This window comes from Chaetodon auriga, chromosome 17, assembly GCF_051107435.1.
Source record: "Chaetodon auriga isolate fChaAug3 chromosome 17, fChaAug3.hap1, whole genome shotgun sequence".
In the NCBI taxonomy this organism is placed as follows: Eukaryota; Metazoa; Chordata; class Actinopteri; order Chaetodontiformes; family Chaetodontidae; genus Chaetodon; species Chaetodon auriga.
Window position 1 is genome coordinate 7,946,159 of NC_135090.1, and position 20,909 is coordinate 7,967,067.

At 42.7% G+C, this 20,909-nt stretch overlaps 2 protein-coding genes across 3 annotated transcripts; one reads left to right on the forward strand and one right to left on the reverse strand.

Moving 5' to 3' along the window:
* The first annotated feature begins 10,629 nt into the window (after positions 1-10,629).
* sync (syncoilin, intermediate filament protein) lies at positions 10,630-14,600 on the forward strand. Its single transcript, XM_076755154.1, has 6 exons — positions 10,630-10,702; positions 11,860-13,450; positions 13,535-13,749; positions 13,855-14,062; positions 14,167-14,291; positions 14,369-14,600. The coding sequence occupies exons 2-6, from the start codon at positions 11,924-11,926 to the stop codon at positions 14,415-14,417; spliced, it is 2,124 nt and encodes a 707-aa protein (XP_076611269.1). The 5' UTR covers positions 10,630-10,702; positions 11,860-11,923; the 3' UTR covers positions 14,418-14,600.
* A 381-nt stretch (positions 14,601-14,981) lies between these two features.
* On the reverse strand, positions 14,982-20,253 carry rbbp4 (retinoblastoma binding protein 4). 2 transcript variants are annotated; one of them, XM_076755139.1, is made up of 12 exons: positions 20,072-20,253; positions 19,284-19,434; positions 19,030-19,175; positions 18,476-18,649; positions 18,178-18,293; positions 17,840-18,000; positions 17,595-17,721; positions 17,114-17,191; positions 16,731-16,807; positions 16,275-16,332; positions 16,058-16,168; positions 14,982-15,836 (listed from the first exon to the last, which is right to left on the reverse strand). In XM_076755139.1, exons 1-12 carry the CDS (start codon positions 20,085-20,087, stop codon positions 15,774-15,776), a joined length of 1,278 nt encoding a protein of 425 aa, XP_076611254.1. In that variant the 5' UTR covers positions 20,088-20,253; the 3' UTR covers positions 14,982-15,773. The 2 variants fall into 2 exon arrangements, with proteins under 2 accessions (XP_076611254.1, XP_076611255.1); XM_076755140.1 differs by having other exon boundaries at positions 19,284-19,431; positions 20,072-20,224.
* Positions 20,254-20,909: the final 656 nt, after the last annotated feature.

Sequence of the window (20,909 nt, forward strand, 5' to 3'; positions counted from 1 at the left end):
GGTGGAGGAGGTGTAGCAGCCTTGAGGGGACAGGCTGAGACACACCTGTGACTCCAGGCTGAACTGGAATCAGCAAAAAGGGGCTTCATTAAGCTGATGGGGAATTCTATGCAAACGGAACAGCACTGTATTTTGCAATAACTGTAATATCTGCGTCCAAAGATGGTGTCGACCGCACATGTATGACGTTAAACAATTAAACTCTTTCAGCAAACACACAGAACTGTCAGAACCCCCACCCACTACCACCCGTTTGCTAAGCGGTAGCCTATAACTGACACAAACAACCAACATCATGGAAGTAAACTTGTTAGTAACAGCAGAGATCGAACAGAAGTACCATTGAAGAGGGAATACATTCACATGCAACGTATAGGTGTAACAATGCCCGTTTTCCATTTTTTAAATCTAACTCCTCCAAACTTGAAAACTTCTCAGCTGTCATAGCTCCAATAAAAGGCAATGAAAACCTTACAGAGCACCTGACAACATCAATAAGCATTTAGAGCGACGTGTTTATGTTTTACACTCACGTTGGTTTTCCATCTGATCGGGAGATTCGCTTTTCTATCCTCTCAGTTAAAGCCGCTTCTGATTAGTGATGCGCTGAAAGTCATTTTAACCCAGATTTGCACAAATTCAGCTGACAGCACAAAAAGTGAGTGTCTTTCTTTAATATGATATGTGATAAATGACCGAAATCTTACACTGTCATCTTCACAAGCTCTGTCTCACATGTTCAGTGAGCTCATTTAGCTCCTGAGATGAGGCAGCCAAATTACCTGTCTGTTGGGATTCCTGGGCTAATTCTGGCACACGACCTAAAGATATCACTGTCAGTATGGTCCTCATCCTGCAACTTTAATGGCCTTCGTGCTTCAAGTAGATCATATACCCTGAGTGCTGGCCAGCAGCCTTGTGCTATATCTCACGAGCAAACATAACAGAGAAACACAAGGACCATCTCCAGGCGAGAGTGGATTCATACATGTGGAGTAAATTTGCTTAATACACTAAATATTGTGTCTAATTAAAATCTTTTTCCCCCCTCAAAATCTGACTGGTGATGATTCATGATTCCTCTTTTTGTGTGTGCATGTGGTCGGGGAATCCATACTGGATGTGTGTCTTGGTGTGTTGGGAGGGGTTAAAATGAGTCACTGTTTAGCTCACTCATGCCTAACAGATTGAAATGTTTTAACGTTTCCATGGTGATACAACAGAAAACAGCCACCCTCTGTATGTCCGCGAGGGAGCTGTACAGTCTCTGTGCAAGTGTGTGTGTGTGTGTGTGTGTGTGTGTGTGTGTGTGCATGCGCATGTGTGTGCAGAAAGAGGTACAAAATCATTAACCACCAGAGCTCTATGAGCCTCCTGGGGAATGTAGCACCAGTCCTCCCTTACCTTTCCTCTGTATCTCTCTTTCGCCATCTACTTTTCTAGCTCAACTGCTGTAGCTACATTTGCTATGTTTACATGCACACCCATATCCTTTTCCAACATGTCCTCCTGCTGGAGATTATATGTTAATATCCTTTTTGGAAGGCAGATGGTCAAGACAATTGCAGAATAAAATACATATATATATAAGGCAAAAGGACAGAGCGACAGGATGTAGCTGCAACAAACTTAATTCTATATCATTAGTGAAGGACTAGCAGCATGCAGGAATTCCGTTTATTCATGGATACATGATTATAGAGGTATATACAGGAGCTTGTTATGTATAAATAGTAAATATTGCAGAAAATGAGTTAGCATGTGGAACACAGTGTGCATAAAAAAAACATAAGCACTGCCCAAAACCAGTTCAAACTGTCTGGCTTAAAGTCCAAAATGTAAGAGCAAGAAGCTGATGATGCTTCAGAAGTGGGGGCAGTGATAAAATGTTATATCATGGGTATTTTAAATTTATATCATAATATTGGTATGCATCATGACATAGTACGTTTTCAGGAAAATTAAATGAGGATAGATTTGTGTCTTTTAATGTAATGTATGCAGTGAAAGCTAACTGGAAAGAAATGTTTCAAAGGTATACTATTCAGGATTTTCCTAAAAAAAAAAAAAAATGCACAGACTCATACAAGTAAGTCCTCTCAATCATCACATACGCTCCACTAGAAGTGTGTGGTGGTGTATTTATCTGCAGAGACTCTGCCCCTCTGCCTGTATTTCCTTATTTTCTTCTTATTTTGCAGGGGCCAGGACATTTCTGGGCTGCAAGCTTTGGCCTGTTGGTGTGTGGCCCCCAGCCAATCACAGCGCACAGGTGAGCTTGCAACCAAAATGCCAGACTGTGAGCAGCATGCATCCAAGAGGAGACTACGAAAATGGAGGACACTGTGCCAAAAAAACACAACTACAGTGAAGCAAAACAAAATGGGAGTGAATCTGGGGTTGGCTCCCGCCAGCTGGTGACCACTGAAGGAGAAGATGGTGATGAAGAGTGACAAGGAGTTGGCCTGTTTCCTATTGAACAGGTAGGTGCTGCTGGTTAGCTTAAAGAGCTTCCTAAAATGTCGGGTTTTCCATCACAACAAATGCGGAGGAGGGGTCGAGTTTGAAGTACACCTTAAATGTAATGTTGCAACATCTACACCGACATAAAGTGTAAGAATAGAGCTGATACAATGGATATAACAAGATCTACACATCAAACAGTGGAGCAACTGGGGATCAGCACCTTGCCTGAGACTCACTCACACAGTACCACAATCACACACACTACCAACAGCAACACAAACCTTCTGTCAGTGGCCTGTGTGTGTGTGTGTGTGTGTGTGTGTGTGTGTGTGTGTGTTAGATGTGACTGAAAGGAGGCTGCAGGCAGGAAATCCATACTGCCGGTTGGGATAAGCCCAGCTCTCTCAGACCAGCATTATCATTCCCGACCTGCTTTTGTCCTGCAACAGACGCATTCTTTCTGCCCCGACTGCTTCTCTCTGACCAATTTTTCAAACAAAAGCATACAACTCTGAAACTAAATCAAAAAAACACCAAAACAGGCCTCAGCTTCACTAATCTCTTGTTAGTTTTTTTGTTCCATCACCTTTATCGCATGCACGCGCGTGTTCAACCCCCAGAAATTCATTTCTAAGAATCACCGAGTAATCAAAAGGCCAGAAAAAGAACAAAACTCTCCAAAATTACACTCCACACACAGCCAGCTATATATAACATTAACCAACGGAGAGGATGGGAGGGGTGGAAAGGGAGGTGAGAGAGAAAGAGAAATGAGGACGGAGAGAGAATCATGCCATGTAATAATAGTTTTAGAGCAAAGAGGGAGAGGTTCCAGGTTGATACTCAGCTGTGAAGCACACAGAGGGGATTCCTCTGTGCAACAGAGACAGCTTTGTCTCACCAGCCTATGACTAGAATAGATGTTACAGTCTCTGTTGGCAGTGAGTTCAGCTCGAAAAGGGGCTATGGGAAGAGGAATGGATAGAAATATAAACCGAAGTAGTGCAAGAATGAAGAAGTGCAACAAAAAGGGGAGCTAAAAAACAATTCCCTGACTCCACCGCACTCTGGTTTTCCCCAGCCAGGCATGCTGCAGCCCTACGATCCTGCCTTTAATGGAGCCCAAAATAAAAAAAAGAGACAAGGTTATAAGGTTGTAAGAGAGGGAGGGAGGTGTCCATTTCATCGCCTTCATGAGAAAAGGGAGAAAGTGGAGGAAATATTGTTGAGTCATGTCTCTGGTGAGAGGGATCAGTGCGATGAGGTGGACAGGAAAGAGAAAACATGGGTTGAACCGGCTGAAAATGGAGCTGTAAGAGTTGGAAGTTGTCTGTTTTATGGCGCCTCCGGGGAGCAATTTTGTCCAAGAGCCAGACGACAGAGAGTCAGACTAAGGGAAGGTCATTTTCTTACTAGCTGTTAGTTCTCCCCTAAAACAAAGCAATATTGTTGAAACGGTGCAGTTTGTGACTCTTAAAGTTGCTACACTGTCATTCCAGAGCACAGGAGTGTTATTGACTTCCTGGAAATAAATGACACAGCATACCTATAATCCATGAATAATGAAGTACTCAGTGGCACAGTGTAAACTATGTTCACTGCTGCTGCCACCAATGACTTCCTCTTGAAAAACTGCTGCTCTGAAGCTGCCTCTAAACACACATTTCTATCTGCTGTAGTGCTATGATGTAATGGAGAAACTGAGTTGCAACGCTGACCCTAGATCAGTGTTCCTATCTCTCTGATACTATCTGGAGAACCCCGTCACAGATCAGCTGTGTGACCCTTAAGCCATCCATCAAATTTTATGAGCCAATCAGTGTTTGCTTCTGCCCGGACGAGTTGAAGCTGGCCTGTTGATGGTTCTTGCTTTACGTTGACATGACCCTCTCTGGATGTACATACACAGACATAAACTAACAAAAGGAGAACAATAAATATTCTAAATGGTCCAAAAGGGCTACACCGGATCTTGTATTTTTACTAATAGTTGAACTAATAAAGCACAGTCAGAGCAAACATACAAAGCCCTCTGTGTCCGGCGTGTAGGACGAAACTGTCTGCCCAGTGGACAGCAAAGTATTTCTCAGAATCCAGGAGTGTTCGGAGCCAGAGCACGCTGGCTGTGCACAGAGCCATCTGGCCGGCAATTCATACACACATGAAGATACACACACAGACTCATACACACAATTTACTCAAATAAAACCACACAGAAATATTTGTGCTGGGATGCATGATGCTTTTGATTTACAGCAAGCTTTTTTTAAATTTTTATTTTTCTTGGATTACAGTCTGCATGTGTCTTATTTTAAGCCGTTCTCTCGGTTTGAACTTTAGTTTGGCTTATCTGACTAAGCCTAACCAGGGTAAATGCCTTGTTTAGTGTTGGGGTTAGTTGGGATTGATTACTCTGTAAACTGGAACATTCATCATATAAATCTCTTTAGTTTCTGTAAAATATGGAAATGTAAAATATCTTTCACACTGGTTAACTTGCTGTGCGCATTTTGATTACTATTCAACAGTTTACTGCAACAAAAAAAAAAAACATATAGTATATGGTTGCATTAAGTTCCATATACATCCTTTATGCAACATGGAGGCATTTCAAGTAAGAAAACACTCATCATATTATGGTAAGAGTGAACTGCTCCCTTAAAAACATGACATGAAATATTTTAGCAGCAGGAATTCCTGAGAGGGTGTGGTTGCTGGGTTGTTTGGGACTGGACAAAAACAGGCCACAAGTTTCCATCCATCCATCCAACCATCTCTCTCTCTTTCTTTCTTTGTCTCTCTCTCTCTCTCTCTCTCTCTCCATTCGCAGAGGAACTATCCGCCTGTTTTCACTCTCTCAGGGGGGTCGTTTAAATGAGGCACTGACGTCACGGCCGGGAAACCTGAGGTGACCTCTGTCGAATCTTTATTAAAATAACAGGATTGGCACTCGCGCAACGTCTAATTAAGAGAGTTGAGACCAGAGTGGTGATTCTCTGTGGTGAAACCATTTCTGAAAACAACAGGGATTAAAAGCATATTTGTGCTGTCTAGGTCTCGGGCTTTTGGGAGTGTGGAAGAAATTATTTGTTAAAGTTGGAAAAGATATCAATCTTTTGTTTTGTATCTTAATATTCACTGTGGTCCCTCACACTAATATTTAGACCATACCATTAACTGTCTTAAAACAGCAAATTGCAGCTACAGGATGCAAACACATATGCACATGGACACACGTGCACACACCAGACCATGACTCACAGCAGCAACAGCACTGACTTTAGATGAAGCTTTATATATTTGGGTTTAGAGGAAGCTCCAGGTGGACAGAGTGTCCTTTTGGAGCCTTTATGACACACTGTTGTGCTGAAGAGGCACCAGTAAGAGCTGGGTGAGTCTCTACTGCAGAGAGACAAGACTAGAGGAATGCTACAATTTACACAAGCTAGCGTGGTGGATAATATGTTGGTGTACTTTCTGTCTCCTTCTCTGGCTGGACCCAAGTGAGACTCGTGTGTGCTGATGTTGAAAGAAGACAGTGAGTCTGCAGCCATGCTGGCAGCTCTGTGAGGCTGTACTTATGCAAAGCGCTGCTTTCACACATACACGGATATTTTACAAAACCTTGCTTTTTCTATGCTTTTGGGCTGTTAGTCCACACAAATGCAGTTTTTGCTCCTGAAAACAGACCTTTTGGAAAACTCCTCCAAGGGTGCTGCCAAATAGTGCTGGTGCTAACTTTGCTTTACACATAAATGTACAGTTAACGCTTCCGTTTACTGAGGAACAGAACCATCAGAAGGCGCTACAGCGGTCACTGCTACATAACCCGACACTCCCAAGGCTGCCGCCAACGTCGCTGGTTTTGGACAAGACCCGATCATGAAATCACAAATCCAACCTCCATGCCTTTGTCATACTTCGTAACATAGGGGTCAGACCTCTAGCAGTCTGTCAGAAAGAGATTTTATTCAGGTGTCTGATTGGCCAGCATGGCTGTAGTGTTATGGTTATATCGCAGCATATTGGTCTGGCAGCTCTTGACAGCACTTCAAGTGTATTTTTGCATTTTCATATTATTTTCATTATTATTTTCTATTTTTTTTTTTTTTGGAGGACGAAGGAGGAAAAACCCGGTTTAAAGAAATGCCAGCTTACATGTGGACTAGGGCTTAGTTTAGCACGTTACCAACACATCAATCCATTGATCAGCCAACAGCCACACTGGCATTGTCTTTTCAAGAACGATGCCGCCAGCATGATGAAGCAAAACCTGAAAAACATTTCCAAAAACAAGTCAACAATACACCTGACGCACTCTGTACCAACTGAATCCTGCACCTGCAAGATGAATTATGTCTCACAGCTGGCAGGAGATTTTTCTTGCCGAGGCAGGGGGAATTACAAAACTTACAAACATATCAGATGAACAACCTTGTTGAGAGGCTGTTCTTTATTCAGATCTAAAATCTCGAGACTTTGGCAAAAGATTCGCAAAGTCCAGGATTGAATATCACCTGGAGGTTTCAGTGTTGATGTTGTTTTCTCTGCAGATGAAGCCTGTCACCCATGACTGAACCCACGCTGTGATCCTCACTGACTGAGCATGTGATCTCATTGCTGTCAGCTTGTCTCCTCTCTCCATATCAGCTGTTCTCATCTGCAGCGTCCCTTCATGGGAACTGGTTGTGACTGTGCAACAAGGTGATACACTGAACAATGAACAATTGTCAGGAACAGTTGATGCAATATTAAAAAAATCTGGGCCGTGTCCCAACACTTTTCACAACATTCAAAACTTTTGGGAAGTGTGAAACTTCCTTCCAAAGACTATATTTTGATTTTAAAGAGCAGTGGCCTGGTCTGAAAAGAGTTTTGGGTGCGATAAAAAAAGCTAACCAAAGTGCTGTGGGAACAAGCTGTAGCTTTTTAAGGGTAAGCGCGCCCGTCATCTTTAAATAGAGGACACATGCTTGATCCAGAACAGTGGAAAAATACAGCGAAGAAGGTGGAAGAGGCCCCCTACATCTTTATACTGAGTGATCCCTGAAGACCACGAAAAGCCAACTGGCACAAACACTGGGTGCCTGATGACAGTAAGAAGATGGTGGCTGACAATAACTCTCTTTAGAATAAACATCCGATAAGGTCACTGTCATTAAAACCCACCTAGCCATTGTCAGACAATGCTGTGTGATGCACGACATGAAGGACAGCAGGACACAAAGTGCAAGAGTATAAGCAGGCAGGTTGTTCTAGAAAGCAGATGTGCAAATACTCAACCAAAACTATGACCACTTGACTGTCTTCTAATTAAATTCTTTTCTAAATAAAGCAGAGTATAATTGCGGTGGTTTGTTTGGGTGTTATATCCTCTATTTTGTGAACTACTACTTTTTTTATAGCTGCTATTCTGCAGCAATGTCTTAACACTTTATTTCAAAATCACACAAGCAGAAATCTTAAATCCCCGAAGGCAAAACATGGTGAGACCACCAAATTTGAATAAAACCATGAGTGCAACCAGAAAGGAACCACCCATAAGGGATGCTTTCAGATGAAAAGCAAGGATTCCTTTCCCCAAACTATTCTTGGAAAATGCATTCAGAGCAGACAATGGACCACATGTCCATGCACCATACATTCAGTCTAGGATGGGAAGCAAACTGTATTATGAAGAGGCACTGAGTGTGAACACGAGTCAACACAGGTGTCAAAAAAAAAACAAAAAAAAACACAAAAACAGATGATCACCAGGAAACCTGACCAATCCCAGAACAGATTCTAGTGTATACTATCGCATTGTTGGTCCTCCATCAAAGCCCAAATTAGAGCCAAGAAATCCTGTCCTGCCAGCCCTAAATGGCAGAAAAGGTTTGTAATTTGACAAATATGAACTTCAGAAACCTTCTATGTTTCACATCTTATATCAAAGGAAACTAGTGACACAAAAAAAACAAAAAACCATGAGTTGAGTTTTCTCTGCACTGTGATGCCATATTGCTGTTTGTGAGACAGATTAAGGGATGGAAAGAGAAGAGAAACAGGAGGAAGAGGAGGACACACTGACAGGATGTTCTGGTGAGTTTGGACAGTGCTGCAGATTGGAGCAGTGAGTAACACACCAGTCCAAGTGAGTGTCCAGCATATGGCCTATCTCAGTGGGACATTCAGTCCTAAACCACAACGCCCCCTTAAATATTTGGTTTCCCCTTATCCTACTCTGCACCCACACACACACACACACACACACACACACACACACACACACACACACTGATGATCTCTCCATCCTCTATGAGGGAAATGATAGATTCAAGGGAGAGCTGAAAGGATATTGATTTTATGGCAGGCAAGTGAGAGAGAGTCTCAAAGTCTCTCTCTAGATCCCAGTGGCTGTTTGGGTGTGCATCAGCACAACAGCGCTGAAACAGATAATCCCTGGACACTTCATGTAAATTACTGTCTCTCTCGCAAAGCCTAGACTTGCCAAAACACATAGAGTCACAGTGGTCAACAAGGGTGAATTAGATAAACATTACAGCTCTTCTTACACTCAAGGGATGTAATCTTGTCATGGAAACACTGAGTCAGAATGCCAAAGGAATGACCATGGCTATCTTATAGGGTGTTAACTGAAAATAAAAGTCTATTTTATGAAAAGGGTCATGTAAAGACTCTGGAGAGGGATTTGCAGCGAATGATCCTCAGTGTAGTTTTGTTCGTTTTAAAGCACAGCGCACACAGGCTCTTTCCTCATCGCTTTGAAAAGCAGGAATTAGCCCTCAATGACAAATTTGAGAAAATAACATGACAGACAAGCACAGAGAAAAGAGGGTGAACAGTTTTATTTTTTTATTTTTTTTTACAAACTACATGATAATAGTGCTTTAATATCAGTGCTATTAAATGAATTGCTGTATTCACATAAAAGCCTACAGAAAGACTCAGTTGAGAGGCTGAAACTCCTTTAGTAAAATTATAGTTTAAAATTAGACAATCATTATTTCCTTTTAGGTTACCTTTCGGATGAGGACTTAAAATTAAACTATGAGGCCATCTAGTGGAGACTGTCATACGCACTGGGAAATATTCAAAAATAATGTGTAATACAAAGTATGAAATATGAAAAGTAAGTTAAAAAAAACAAACATATATACTATAAAATGATGATATTGTTGATTAAAATAAAGTCTAGAAAATGTAAATTGAGTAAAAAGCTCATACAGGTCACACCGGACACTCCTTTTCACTGGTCTGTCTTAACATTCCACCCTCTCCATCGCCTCCTCCTCTCTCCCTGGAAGCTTCTCCCTTTCTTCTGCTCCTGCCACAAATTCTCATGTCTTTTACCGCCCTGTCTCATCCTCTCTGCCCTCTCCTCAGACTACAGAAGACCACCTGTGGTCCATTGTCAGGGTCAAAAGTTGAGGGGAAAACCAATCCTCCCATGGGAAGCGGACAGAAAAGTGCAGGGAGCTATTTAAAGTCTTCTCGATAATGAGGAGGCACGGCTGGAATCCTGGAGCCATGTTCTCTTTCATCACAAACACACACCCGCCTCTCGACAGCCATAATAAATGCGCCCAGCTGTGACTCCATCAGTCAACCTGGAATTACAGAAGTAAAAACTGAGAGATGACTGTGTGCAACAACTTCTACCGATGCAACAAGTGATGAGCAGATTAAGCTTCTCTTAAAACTAATGAAATTTAGTTTAATTGTACTTTCTAATGCAGTTTAATCAGAAATGACTGTGAAATATTGCAGATTACTGCTTGTATATCAAGTCACTTCATTAATAAAAATGCAAGTTTTCTGACAATAAAAACACGTCAACTTTTCAGGGAGGTTGTTGTTGCAATAAATTGTTCCAATAAACATAAAATGAGATAAATTGGTTGTAAACACCATGTGACTATCAGCTGTAGAGGCTTATTTTGGCAAATCTTTTAACTCTCTGATGTTGAACCAGCCTGCTGTAGCTTCTTCTTCTCCTAGCCCGGTGTTTATTAATAAACCCAAACAGATCTGAGGTAGTCATGGTCACACATAGCAGCACACTGACTGAGAGAGAGGCTGGGTCAACTGTCTCTACCTCCCCCTCCGCCTCTTAGTTCATCCGCACACACTGCTGCTGCTCACTTTGCTTTGTCGTTTAAACCACAGCTCATTTCTAACGGATTCATCCTGAGGATAACACGTAAGGCCAGAGGAAACAAGAGCTTACAAAGAAGTAAGTGCAATTATATCTCATATTTGCGTATGGCGGTTTCTGTAATTGACATGGATCAAATTTGAATGGAACCCACTGAAGAAACAAACCGTTCATGCCGCTCTCAAGAATCCTTCAAAAAACTAACTCTATGAACTCATTTTGCTGTTACAAAACGAAACGTGTGTCACATGAAGTTTAGAGGAAAGTTTGGTTTTCATGTTAAATCGAAGAAGAAAAGTGCATTTTCAGAATGCTCAGCAAATATAGGCCAGTGCTGTCTCTGGGTGGTGGAGGTCTAAAGGAATGCGACTTGTGCCCATGCCTGTCCTACAGCAAGACAGCTGCTGACTGTCATGTCTTCCCCGGGGCTTTGGTCAGCCATGCACAGCACAAGGCTCTCAGGTCCTTAAGCAGTGGGGTCACACAGACGCGAGTTGCTGGTGCTGGAGATTTTTGTATCTGACCTAGTTTAACACAAACTCTAGAGCTGCGTCTTGAAAAATCGGTCAAGGAGGTTTTGGCGAGGACACAGCGGCTATCAAATGAATGTCACACTTGTTTTCCATGCCCTGTCTACATTACTAATCTCCGCCAATGACAGTATTGGGCCAATTTGATCAATTTACTCTCAGGGAGTCTCTGGCCCGTCTTGGCAAACACCTTGAAGGGTGTAATTACAGCTATATTATTCACCAGGGGAGAGAGCAAATGCCCATCCATCAGCACAATGACATGTTATGATAATCTCCTCTCTAATGAAATCTGTGTAATGCCACTTGCTGGAGCTTCAGACAAAAGTCCTTTGTATGTGTTTACACCAGTGCTGTTGCAGTGTTCATGTGAATGCATGAACAGACTTGTTTGAGGTGTGTGTCTGGTCATTGCCAAGCAGTCAGCTGGTCCTCAGGGCATCCACACTAGTGGGACAGCTGCTGGCAGCATACCGTCTGCTAAAGTGACTCCTTGCCCAGCTCTACATGCCTGTATGTGCTAATGACAACAACATAGCTTATGCAGACACCTGGCCAAAATATAATCTAACTCCTCTGTTGACTTGTCATCAATGCAGAGCAGCCCTAACATTTGTGAAATGCAAAACGACTGCCAACAACTATAGCTATCATGCTAAATATGCATCAACTACACTGTCTAACATACAAATTGGTTATTGTCAGGGGAGGAGCCAGATGTAAAGGGGAGTGCGACATCGAAAGCGATTGCAAGAATTAGGTGAAACCAATGGAGGACCTGGATGATAACATTTCATCTCCGAGGTTTGAGCCTCTTTTCATTGAAGAGGAGGAAGTGGATCCGGACATAACCCTGATGGAACAAAGAGAGTGCAACACGGGACAATCTGGACTCACCTTCACAGGAACTCAGCTGAATCAGTCGGCTTTGATTAAGCCATACTTACAGGAGATGGATGAGTTACTGAAAAGCTGTGAGGAGCTCACCGGTATTCCTTTTGGCTCTCACTTCTCAGCAAGTTACAATGAAACCAGCCTGACTGAATCAACTCATTGCCATAGCAAAGAGGACAACACAGAGGAGAACTATGGAGAAACCAGTATTGCTCCCCAAGCATATCTCTCCACAAGCTATATTGACACACACATGGATGTGACTGGAACAGGAAACCAGCAAGCAGAAGCTCCGTCACAAGGCTCCAACAGGTGTACAGTCACCACAGATGTTTCTCGCCAGAGAGAAATGCCTCTAACCTCAGCGGGTAACAAACTCAGTGACAGCATGGTGGAGTATGAGGGTCAGTTGTTGGGGATGTTGGCCATGCTGGAGAGCTGTATGGATGAGGCTAGGATGGACTTTGAGCCTCAAGACTGGGCTGCAGATGAAAGCCAAGAATACGTACACATCAGTACAAGTCCTCATCCTTGTAGAGGTGCAACGCTGGTGCCCATTCACCAAGAGAGGCCAATGAAGTTGGAGGCCCACCCGATGCAATTACAATCCTGGGCTGGTCAACATGCAGTTGGTGATGAAGTTTCCAAGGAAAACAGAAATGAGGCGACAGAAGGTTCAGCAACAAATGAAAGTCAGCAGAATTATGTGCTTAGCTGTGACAATATGGGTGGCTTCTCAATGGAAAGAGCAGAGATGCAACGGAATCTGAAAACAAACAAGGGGGCTCTTGACCTTCAATTTGGGTTTGCAGAGCCATCAGTGCCATCAGAAATGCACTGCAAGGCAACAAACACAGGATATATTTCTGCTAATGAAGGCACATACACGAATGGAGACGTAACTGGGATTGAAGTAGACAACGCTGAATTGGCAGCTGAAGAGGGACAGGAGACCAAGTCGAACACCACTGATCTGAGATCTGGCATGAATGACCTAGGTGCAGTGGGGTCTCAGATGGAGGCATGCATAGAGGAGGTACAGCAGTTAGAGAAGAGGAGGGAGGAACTGCTGGTGGAGGTGCTGAAGATGAGAGGGAATAAAGATAGAGAAGAAGGGGAGACAGAGGAGCCAATTGACAGAAAAGTGGCAGAGTTGATGAATGTGCTGAAGAGGGAGGAAGAGGGGAGAAGAGAGGAGAGGAAGAGGGAGATTCAGAGCCTCAGGGAGGAGAGAGCAGAGGAGGAGAGAAGGATGTGGAAGGTGAACCTGGAGAGACAGGGGCTGCAAGAGGAACTCAAGAGGCTGAAGAGGAGGCTGTTCACCGTGGCGAGGGACTGTGCTCAAAACCAGCTTTCCCTGAACACCCAGCGCCGTGAGGTGGAGCTGCTGAAGAGGGAAGAGGTAAGAAACTCCTCAAGGAAACCAACATCAGTTCATTATATTTCTAAAGAGACTTCAGCATAAAACTTTTTCTTCGTCTTTCAGGAGAAGCTGCAGTCAGTGGTCCTCCAGCTGACAGAGGAGGGCTCCCAGTTCAGGACAGTCCAACAGCAACAGCTCTTAGCCCTTCAAACAGAGCTTCACGCCCAGAGCTCCAGCCAGACGTCCAGCACCCAGGACGAGCTGACCCAGTGCAGGAGGCACTCCTGTGAGGACATCCAGCAGTATCTGCAGGGTGGGCTCAAAGCGCTGGAAGACAGGTGCTCTCACTGTCTACAACTGGTTTTGCCGACTAAAAATTACATTTTTATTTGGTCACAGTAATTATTCTCAATTGTCTTATTGTCAATGGCTGTCTTGACCAGGTATGAACCCATGTTGCTGGCAATGCTGAAGAGGAGGGAGGTAACGGCTGGAGCCCTGGTGAAAGCCAAAGAGCAGGCCCAGGAGCTGAGGGTGCAGCTGAGACCCCTGAAAGAGGAGATCCAAAAGCTGAAGCTCCAGAGGGCTTGTTTGGAGGAGAAACTCAAACTAATTTACATACAGAGGAGAGAGGATGTAGGGCAGTACAAGGTAAGAAAGATGGCAGGTCAGGGGCAAAATGGGCAAGAAGAGACTGAAGACAGTCCTTCAGCTGGTCATCCATCAAAGGCAATAAAGCTACACCATTGTTACAGGAGACAGTGTACTGCCTGGAGGAGAGCAGCAGAGAGCTGAAGAGGGAGTTAAACATTCAGAAGAGAAAAACCAAAGAGATAGAGGAGATGAGAGACAGTCTAACTAAACAACTACTCCTGTACAGGTAAGATATGTTCATCTATTCTGTATAATTTGAAAAAACCTTTAGGAAAAGTTCTGATTAAATCATTTTCCTTACAGGGCGGCCATCGAGGACCATAACAAGTGTGGCGCAGAGGAGAAAACATGACTGCCTGTTCTTGATTTAAAAAAAGGAGTTCCATGATTTAATTAAACTATTATTTTTTACTGCAAAACAGTGAACTCCCAAGATTTAATAAATGCACTTTACACATACTAAGAGACATGCTGATGCTAAAAAAAAGGCTTGACAAGATTTTTAGTTCAGTCTGTAAAGATGAACTAGACTGCTGGCGGAAAGGTTTTTGTTATGAATAAAGCTTCTGTGTTCACTGCAACCTGAGTATGACTGACGGCTTAATGCTGCTGCATGAAGAGCAGAGAGGAGTTTCATGTACTTATAAGGTCAACACGGCTGGAGAACTAAACAGTGGGACACGGGGTAATAGAGTGAGGTCGTTTGGCAGACAGGAAAGCACCGAGACGTCACAACCGACACATAAAAAGGTCTGAGCAAAGTGTCATCAGGCACAACCAACTCTCTGACTGAAAGGATTATTTAGGGTTGTTTAAAAACACTTCGAGCTGAACAGGACACCGAACCTATGAACAAACTAAGTAAGTGACATATTCATGGTGAAAAATGCTGACAAAACATCAAGTGGGCCCGAAGACTAATGCAACACATTTTATTAAGAATGCACTCACTGTACAAATATTGAACATAGAAAAAGTTCAACCACTAAGCTATATCACGAAAACATTTAAATGAATAATGTGTGACTTGGGGGAGGGGAGGTGGGACCACAAACTGACATTTCAAATTCACTCCAAAATTGTAATTTCACTCAGAAGTAGCTGGTGTCAAAATCAGTGTCCAGAGCAATTAGGTGATGACCAGACTGAACAAGTAAAATATGCTAACCTGCGAACAACCTCTTACCAAAGTCACAGTAACTGAGCATCGTCTCAAAAAGCCAAACTATAATTTACTTAAAATATGTTCAATTTTCTGCAGCATTTCCAACTTGTGCAGAGGGAGCTGTTCCCGCTCTTTGACAGCAGGTTATTGTAAATGACCACTTGTTGTGGCTTGTCAGTTTGATCAACACAATAGGTTCAAGAAACTAATTTTATTCATGACTGAAAAAGTACTGACTAAACTGTTTCAGTGTGGACGAAGAGCCAATTAGGTTACAAAAATACATCTTTTATATGCACCGTGGATAACATCGGTGAGCTTTTTCGGGCAACAATTTACTCAACTCAGGAAGAATACTTCAGTTTGAGTATTCCAAAACAGGTTACACATGATTATTCTTTGTTGTATTTACAGTAATTTACGGCATGTCCCACCAGTAAAGTAGAGAAGGATGGGGGAAAAGTAGCTGCATGGAACTACTGATGGGGCAGTTTGGCAGTTTGTGATGAGGTTGCAGGTTAAGACACACAGCAGCCAGAGTTGTTATGCTGTGGCCTCAGGGTCTGTCGAGCCCTCTGGATCTTCATCGTTGTAGATGTTCTCAGCCTAAAAGGAGAATCGGTGTGTCAGTCAAATTGTTAAGTCAGTGTCAGAGTCGGTGGCATTTTTTGATGTTTAATGAAAAAAAATTACATGAATACTTATTTCCTCCACTGTGTATTTCCCTTTGCCTGTTCGTGTTTCATCGTCTTTTGAGATTTTAATAATGTAACGGTTGCCTGAAGACAAGCGTAGTGTGTAGTGTAGCGTAGTCTCAGCTGTCTTACCATTTGCCAGACTTGCATAATGTTGTCTTCTGACACAGAGCAGATGACCCAGGGCTCGTTGGGGTTCCATGAGAAGTCAGAGATCTTGGCTGTGTGGCCTCCATGGATAAACTACACAGTAAAAAAGCCACCATTTTCATTAGTATGACACAAAATGATGTTGCCAATAATAGAAAATCTCAACTTTCAATGTTCAGCAGGCTTCAATGAGACTTACCAGTAGCTCAGGGGGGCCATCCTCTGCATCTTCTGGTGACTGCTCCTCTCCAATTTTACTACCAGACAGACAGAAGAGTTACATTTGTATTTGTACTGTAATTTGAGACTGAATATGTTGCAATTCAAATGCCCCATGAGAGCATTCAGGAGCAGAGTCTTCACATAGTCTGTTGTACTGTACTGCAGTATTTCCTTTTATTTTCAAATGTTATCCATTTGGTTTATGTGCGTAGGGTTCATCAGCAGAAGGAAAACCATAAGATTGCTCTGGCAAAACCAGATCTGGCACATAAAGAAGCTGAGAAAAGCTCCTGAATCATCGGTGAGATGTTTGATTCACAGGCCAGCGGCTACTGACTGGGGTTGCAGGACATCATCTCAGCAGCAGCAATGGAGCGGGAATGCAACACAGCCACACTTGGTGGACACTAGGGTAACATGTTATGTTGTTTACCTGAGGTCCCAGACGTTGAGGCGACGGTCTGTTCCACTGGATGCCAGTATGGTCTCATTATGAGGTGACCACTGAACCTGTAACAGCCAGTCAAATAACTCAAACTGGGTCACATTAAATGGCAAAGCACACGTGCAATACTGAAACTGCTGTCACAAAGATTTTGTCAGGAACATTTATCTCAGCGTTTGCTTGGCAAGTGCTGATGCTTCAGACATCAGAAATTCTTCAAAGCACAAAACCCATTCGCCTGAGAACTCCTGAGATAACAATTTCTAACTGCATCAGTGTGACCAAATTTCTTCCATCGTCTTTTAACTGACTATACAAAATATCCCAATAGTCTTATTTCAAGAATATGTCATGAGTGATAAATATCTTACCTGGAAGATCTCATCTTTGTGTGACTCGAAGGAGTGCAGCTTCAGTTTCAAATTTCTCAAGTCCCAAAGAGCCACAGTCTGTGGGTGGGAGACACATATTACACATCTGCCAGATTTTCTTAAGGTCTGCAGTAACAGTGCAGTCAGAAAACAGCAATAACATTATCAGTATTCATTTTGTCGAAGAGCTATGAAATGCACATGATATCACAGGGTTAAATGCTGTGCTGTTAAATTAAAGCACTGTTGCAAACACTGGAGACTCCAACAAGAGTAAACTAAATAAGAAGTGTCCCTCCAAAACCACCTCCAACACACATGAATGCACACTGCCAGATTACTGCTGGAGGACGAGAGTGTTCAGGAGAGCGCAGCGTATTGTTGTCAACGCTAACCTTATCCTCATGTCTCATCCACATGTAAGGAAACACCTAACATTATCAAGAACGTAGCTGATAGATATAGTGAAACATTGCATTACCTTGTCTGCAGAGCCAGAGGCGAGGATGAACTCGCTGTAAGGGTTAAATGACAAACAGTTGACCTCTGCTGTGTGGGCGTCTACTGCATGGCTGGGCTTGGAGGTATTGTTCGAACGGGTGTCCCAACTGAGGAGAAAAATGACACATCATTTTATGGGCTGCGCAAAAGCCAGATAACTTTTCAGGTGAACTGATTCAACTGCCTGTCAGATTTGATTTATTATCAAGTTATCAAATTTCTTACATCATGAGCTTCTGGTCATCTGCTACAGATCCAAAGAGTGATTCATGAAGCAAGTGCCAGGAGACGTCTTCCACCACAGCAGTGTGACCAGTGAAGATCGTCTTCGCATCGACTATCTTCCCCTCCTTTGGCACAGCACTTATGTCCCACAGACAGACTGTCTACAGATTGAGAAGGATGGATAAAAATTCATCAGTATTCACACAATTTCATGTAATGTAGCTAGAGTGTATTTTTTTAAGAGTATGTTTAAAGTGGTGACCCAATAAAATTTAACAAATGACTGAAAATGCTTGACGATACCAGTATACAGCAATGAAACCTGACTTCTCTCTTACATGATCATCTGATGCGCTCAGCAGTGAGCCGGACAGGTTTGGATTCCAGGAGAGACCATAACCTTCTTTCTGATGTCCTCTGAGGCGCAGATCAGGGCGACACTCGCCAGAAGCATCTGTTAACAATGAAATGAGTGCAAAATGTCTAATACTTTCACAGCATAAACAAAACAAAAAAAAATTTTTTTTTGTCAAAATACTTTTTAGTAAGTTAAAAGGTGCCACCTTGTCCACTTTACTTTCAAAATGTGTTCAAACAAAATGCATTTCGAGCATTATCTGTGTGTGATCTATGTACCAGGCTTGGAGGGGTGCTTGGTGTAGTCAAACACCAGCACATCCGAGGTGGGGGTCTTGGTGGCGATGATGCAGGGGTTTTGGGGCATGTAGCGGGCACGGTTCACCTCTCCTTCATGGCTGATCTTAATTTCTATCTCGATCTTACCACTCACAGAGCCGAAGCCTCCAAACTCTGCAGGGAAATAAAAGGATATAATGTTTATGGTATTCAGACTTAATATGGAGGAAATACATACTCTACTGGCATAAACTGACTTAGGGAAAATACGTCTGATCTGTGCAATCATAAAGGTGAGTGAAACCCACTCAACTGACTTTTTATTTTGTAAATTAATACAAAAGGCAACTACATTACAATAACAATCACATTTTAACAATAATAATTATGCTAAAATTAATACTGTCGTTATCATTGTTGTATCATCTTTCAGGTTACGACAAGATTAGGGATGTGCATGTACACATGGACCTAATATAAGTATATATTACATGAAATGTGTGCCTGACTGAATATTCACATCTATTTCACATGCGACTATTCATGACTCTAACCTCCTTTTTCACTGTCATAATGTGAGGCATCAAACTGGGCATCATCATTGGGCAGCTGGACGCTGGCAATGACCAGGTGATTCTGCTCATCGGATGTGTGAGTGCCCAACACCAGCCGGTGCACACTGTAATCCTTTCCCTCTGGCCTGGTAAGGAAAAAAAGTTTCAGCATTAGTGCCATTCACACTCATTGAGAAAGTTCATATTGTTATACGCTTAACATTTCCATTGGCCCATGGTGTAAAAGTGTTTACCTGGAAACATCAGGCAGCCACTGGGCAGTAAGACTGGGCCACTCTAAAGCGTGGGTCATAACCAGATCATACAGGAAGGGAGTGTTTTTCTTCCATATCTTGTACTCCTCATTTATCACCCTTTCCTCAACTGCATCATCAAATGCACCTGCTGAGAGGACACAGAGAGTGACGACAGCACCAGCGATGAATGACGGAGCCACAATAACTTCAGTGTTCATTTATTTCAAACACGTGCGAGATTACTTTTATAGCCTGGGAGTGTCGGTTAAATGCTGGGAAAACTGCAATTGCATCGAAGCTATAGTCAACTCATCAACGACTGCTAATATTATGGCACTTAATCAGCAGCTGTTTAGGAATGTCTTTGCAGACTACAAATGTCACATAAATTAACTCCCGGCCTCACTAATGTTCAGTATGTAGCAGTGTGGAAGTCTGTTTTCAGAAGCCTATCAACGTGAGCTTACTTAGCTATCACGACCGCCCTCTTGTTAACATACTTAGTTATTTCGATTTAGTGGACAATGGCGCTACGGCCTCATTTGCAACTACGGTATATAGTAGCCAACGTCGACTGGTGGAGAACAATGCGAAAAAACCCGCAAAACGAAAACAACATTGTTAAAGCTCACACAATGAAAATTTACCCGGCTTTGTTACGACTGGTACAGGCCAGCGGAGCAGCCACGGTAGCTAGCTGCTACCTAAGCTAGCTTGGTAGCTAGTTAAACATGTCAGATTACCGCGTTAGTCGTCGCTAACAACAAGAAACGCCTTCATTTTACCTTCCTTGTCCGCCATTGCAGGTATAAACCACAGAAACTTAGGGTTAACTGAGACGCGGAGACAAAGAGCCTTATTTCAGGCTCTCCTCTTCTGTGCTCTGCTGAGTTTAGCTCACTGACCGAACGATGCTAAGCTAACCGCTAACTGAGCAGCCGGGCCGACTGGGGACGTAGGCGCATTCGCGCGCTAAGAACAAGGGGGGCGTCATTTCACCAATCAGAGCGCGGCGCTCGTCTTAACCAGCAGAGGGCAGCAGCAGGTCTTGTAATGCTGCCTTCAAGCACCTACTGTACATCAGTCTCAGAGGACCAAGATCAGTACTAGCTACGACATAAGTGGTATGTGGCAAAATGCTTTCGCTGAGGATTAAAAAAAGTCATTAATATGTTTATTCACTGATGAATGCAATACAGACAACAAACAATACACCACCTACGTAGGTATTGCAGTTACACACAGATAATTTGGTGATATTAAGTTAACTGCTGACTTTCAGGGTCACATTTCAGAAGTTCTCCTCTCCCATTATACATCTCAGGACCAAAACGTGCTGCAGACATCCTGATGCGTCACTGTTAATAATCCAGTGATGTCATATTTAATTATACATCAAGAGTGACCAAACTACATTTATATTGTTATTTCAACTACATTTTACTGCTAACACTTATGTACTGTTAACTTCAGCAGGATTTTTCACGCAGTATTTTATTATTATTATTATTATTATTATTATTTTTACCTGTTATTGGGTATCTTTTCATTGCTGTATAGGTACTTTTATCTAAGTAAAGGATCTGAATACTTTTTCCTATTCAACTGTTCAAAAGCAATTAA

What these genes read in the sequence shown, in the direction of transcription:
- sync (XM_076755154.1), top strand. Translation starts at nt 11,924, where the DNA reads ATGGAGGACCTGGATGATAACATTTCATCTCCGAGGTTTGAGCCTCTT. An exon ending in CTCAAAGCGCTGGAAGACAG is followed by an intron (nt 13,750 to 13,854) that starts GTGCTCTCACTG and finishes TGTCTTGACCAG; the next exon opens with GTATGAACCCATGTTGCTGG. An exon ending in AAACAACTACTCCTGTACAG is followed by an intron (nt 14,292 to 14,368) that starts GTAAGATATGTT and finishes TTTTCCTTACAG; the next exon opens with GGCGGCCATCGAGGACCATA.
- rbbp4 (XM_076755139.1), bottom strand. An exon ending in CCTCTGGCTCTGCAGACAAG is followed by an intron (nt 17,192 to 17,594) that starts GTAATGCAATGT and finishes TCCCACCCACAG; the next exon opens with ACTGTGGCTCTTTGGGACTT. An exon ending in ATGGCCCCCCTGAGCTACTG is followed by an intron (nt 16,169 to 16,274) that starts GTAAGTCTCATT and finishes TTTACTGTGTAG; the next exon opens with TTTATCCATGGAGGCCACAC.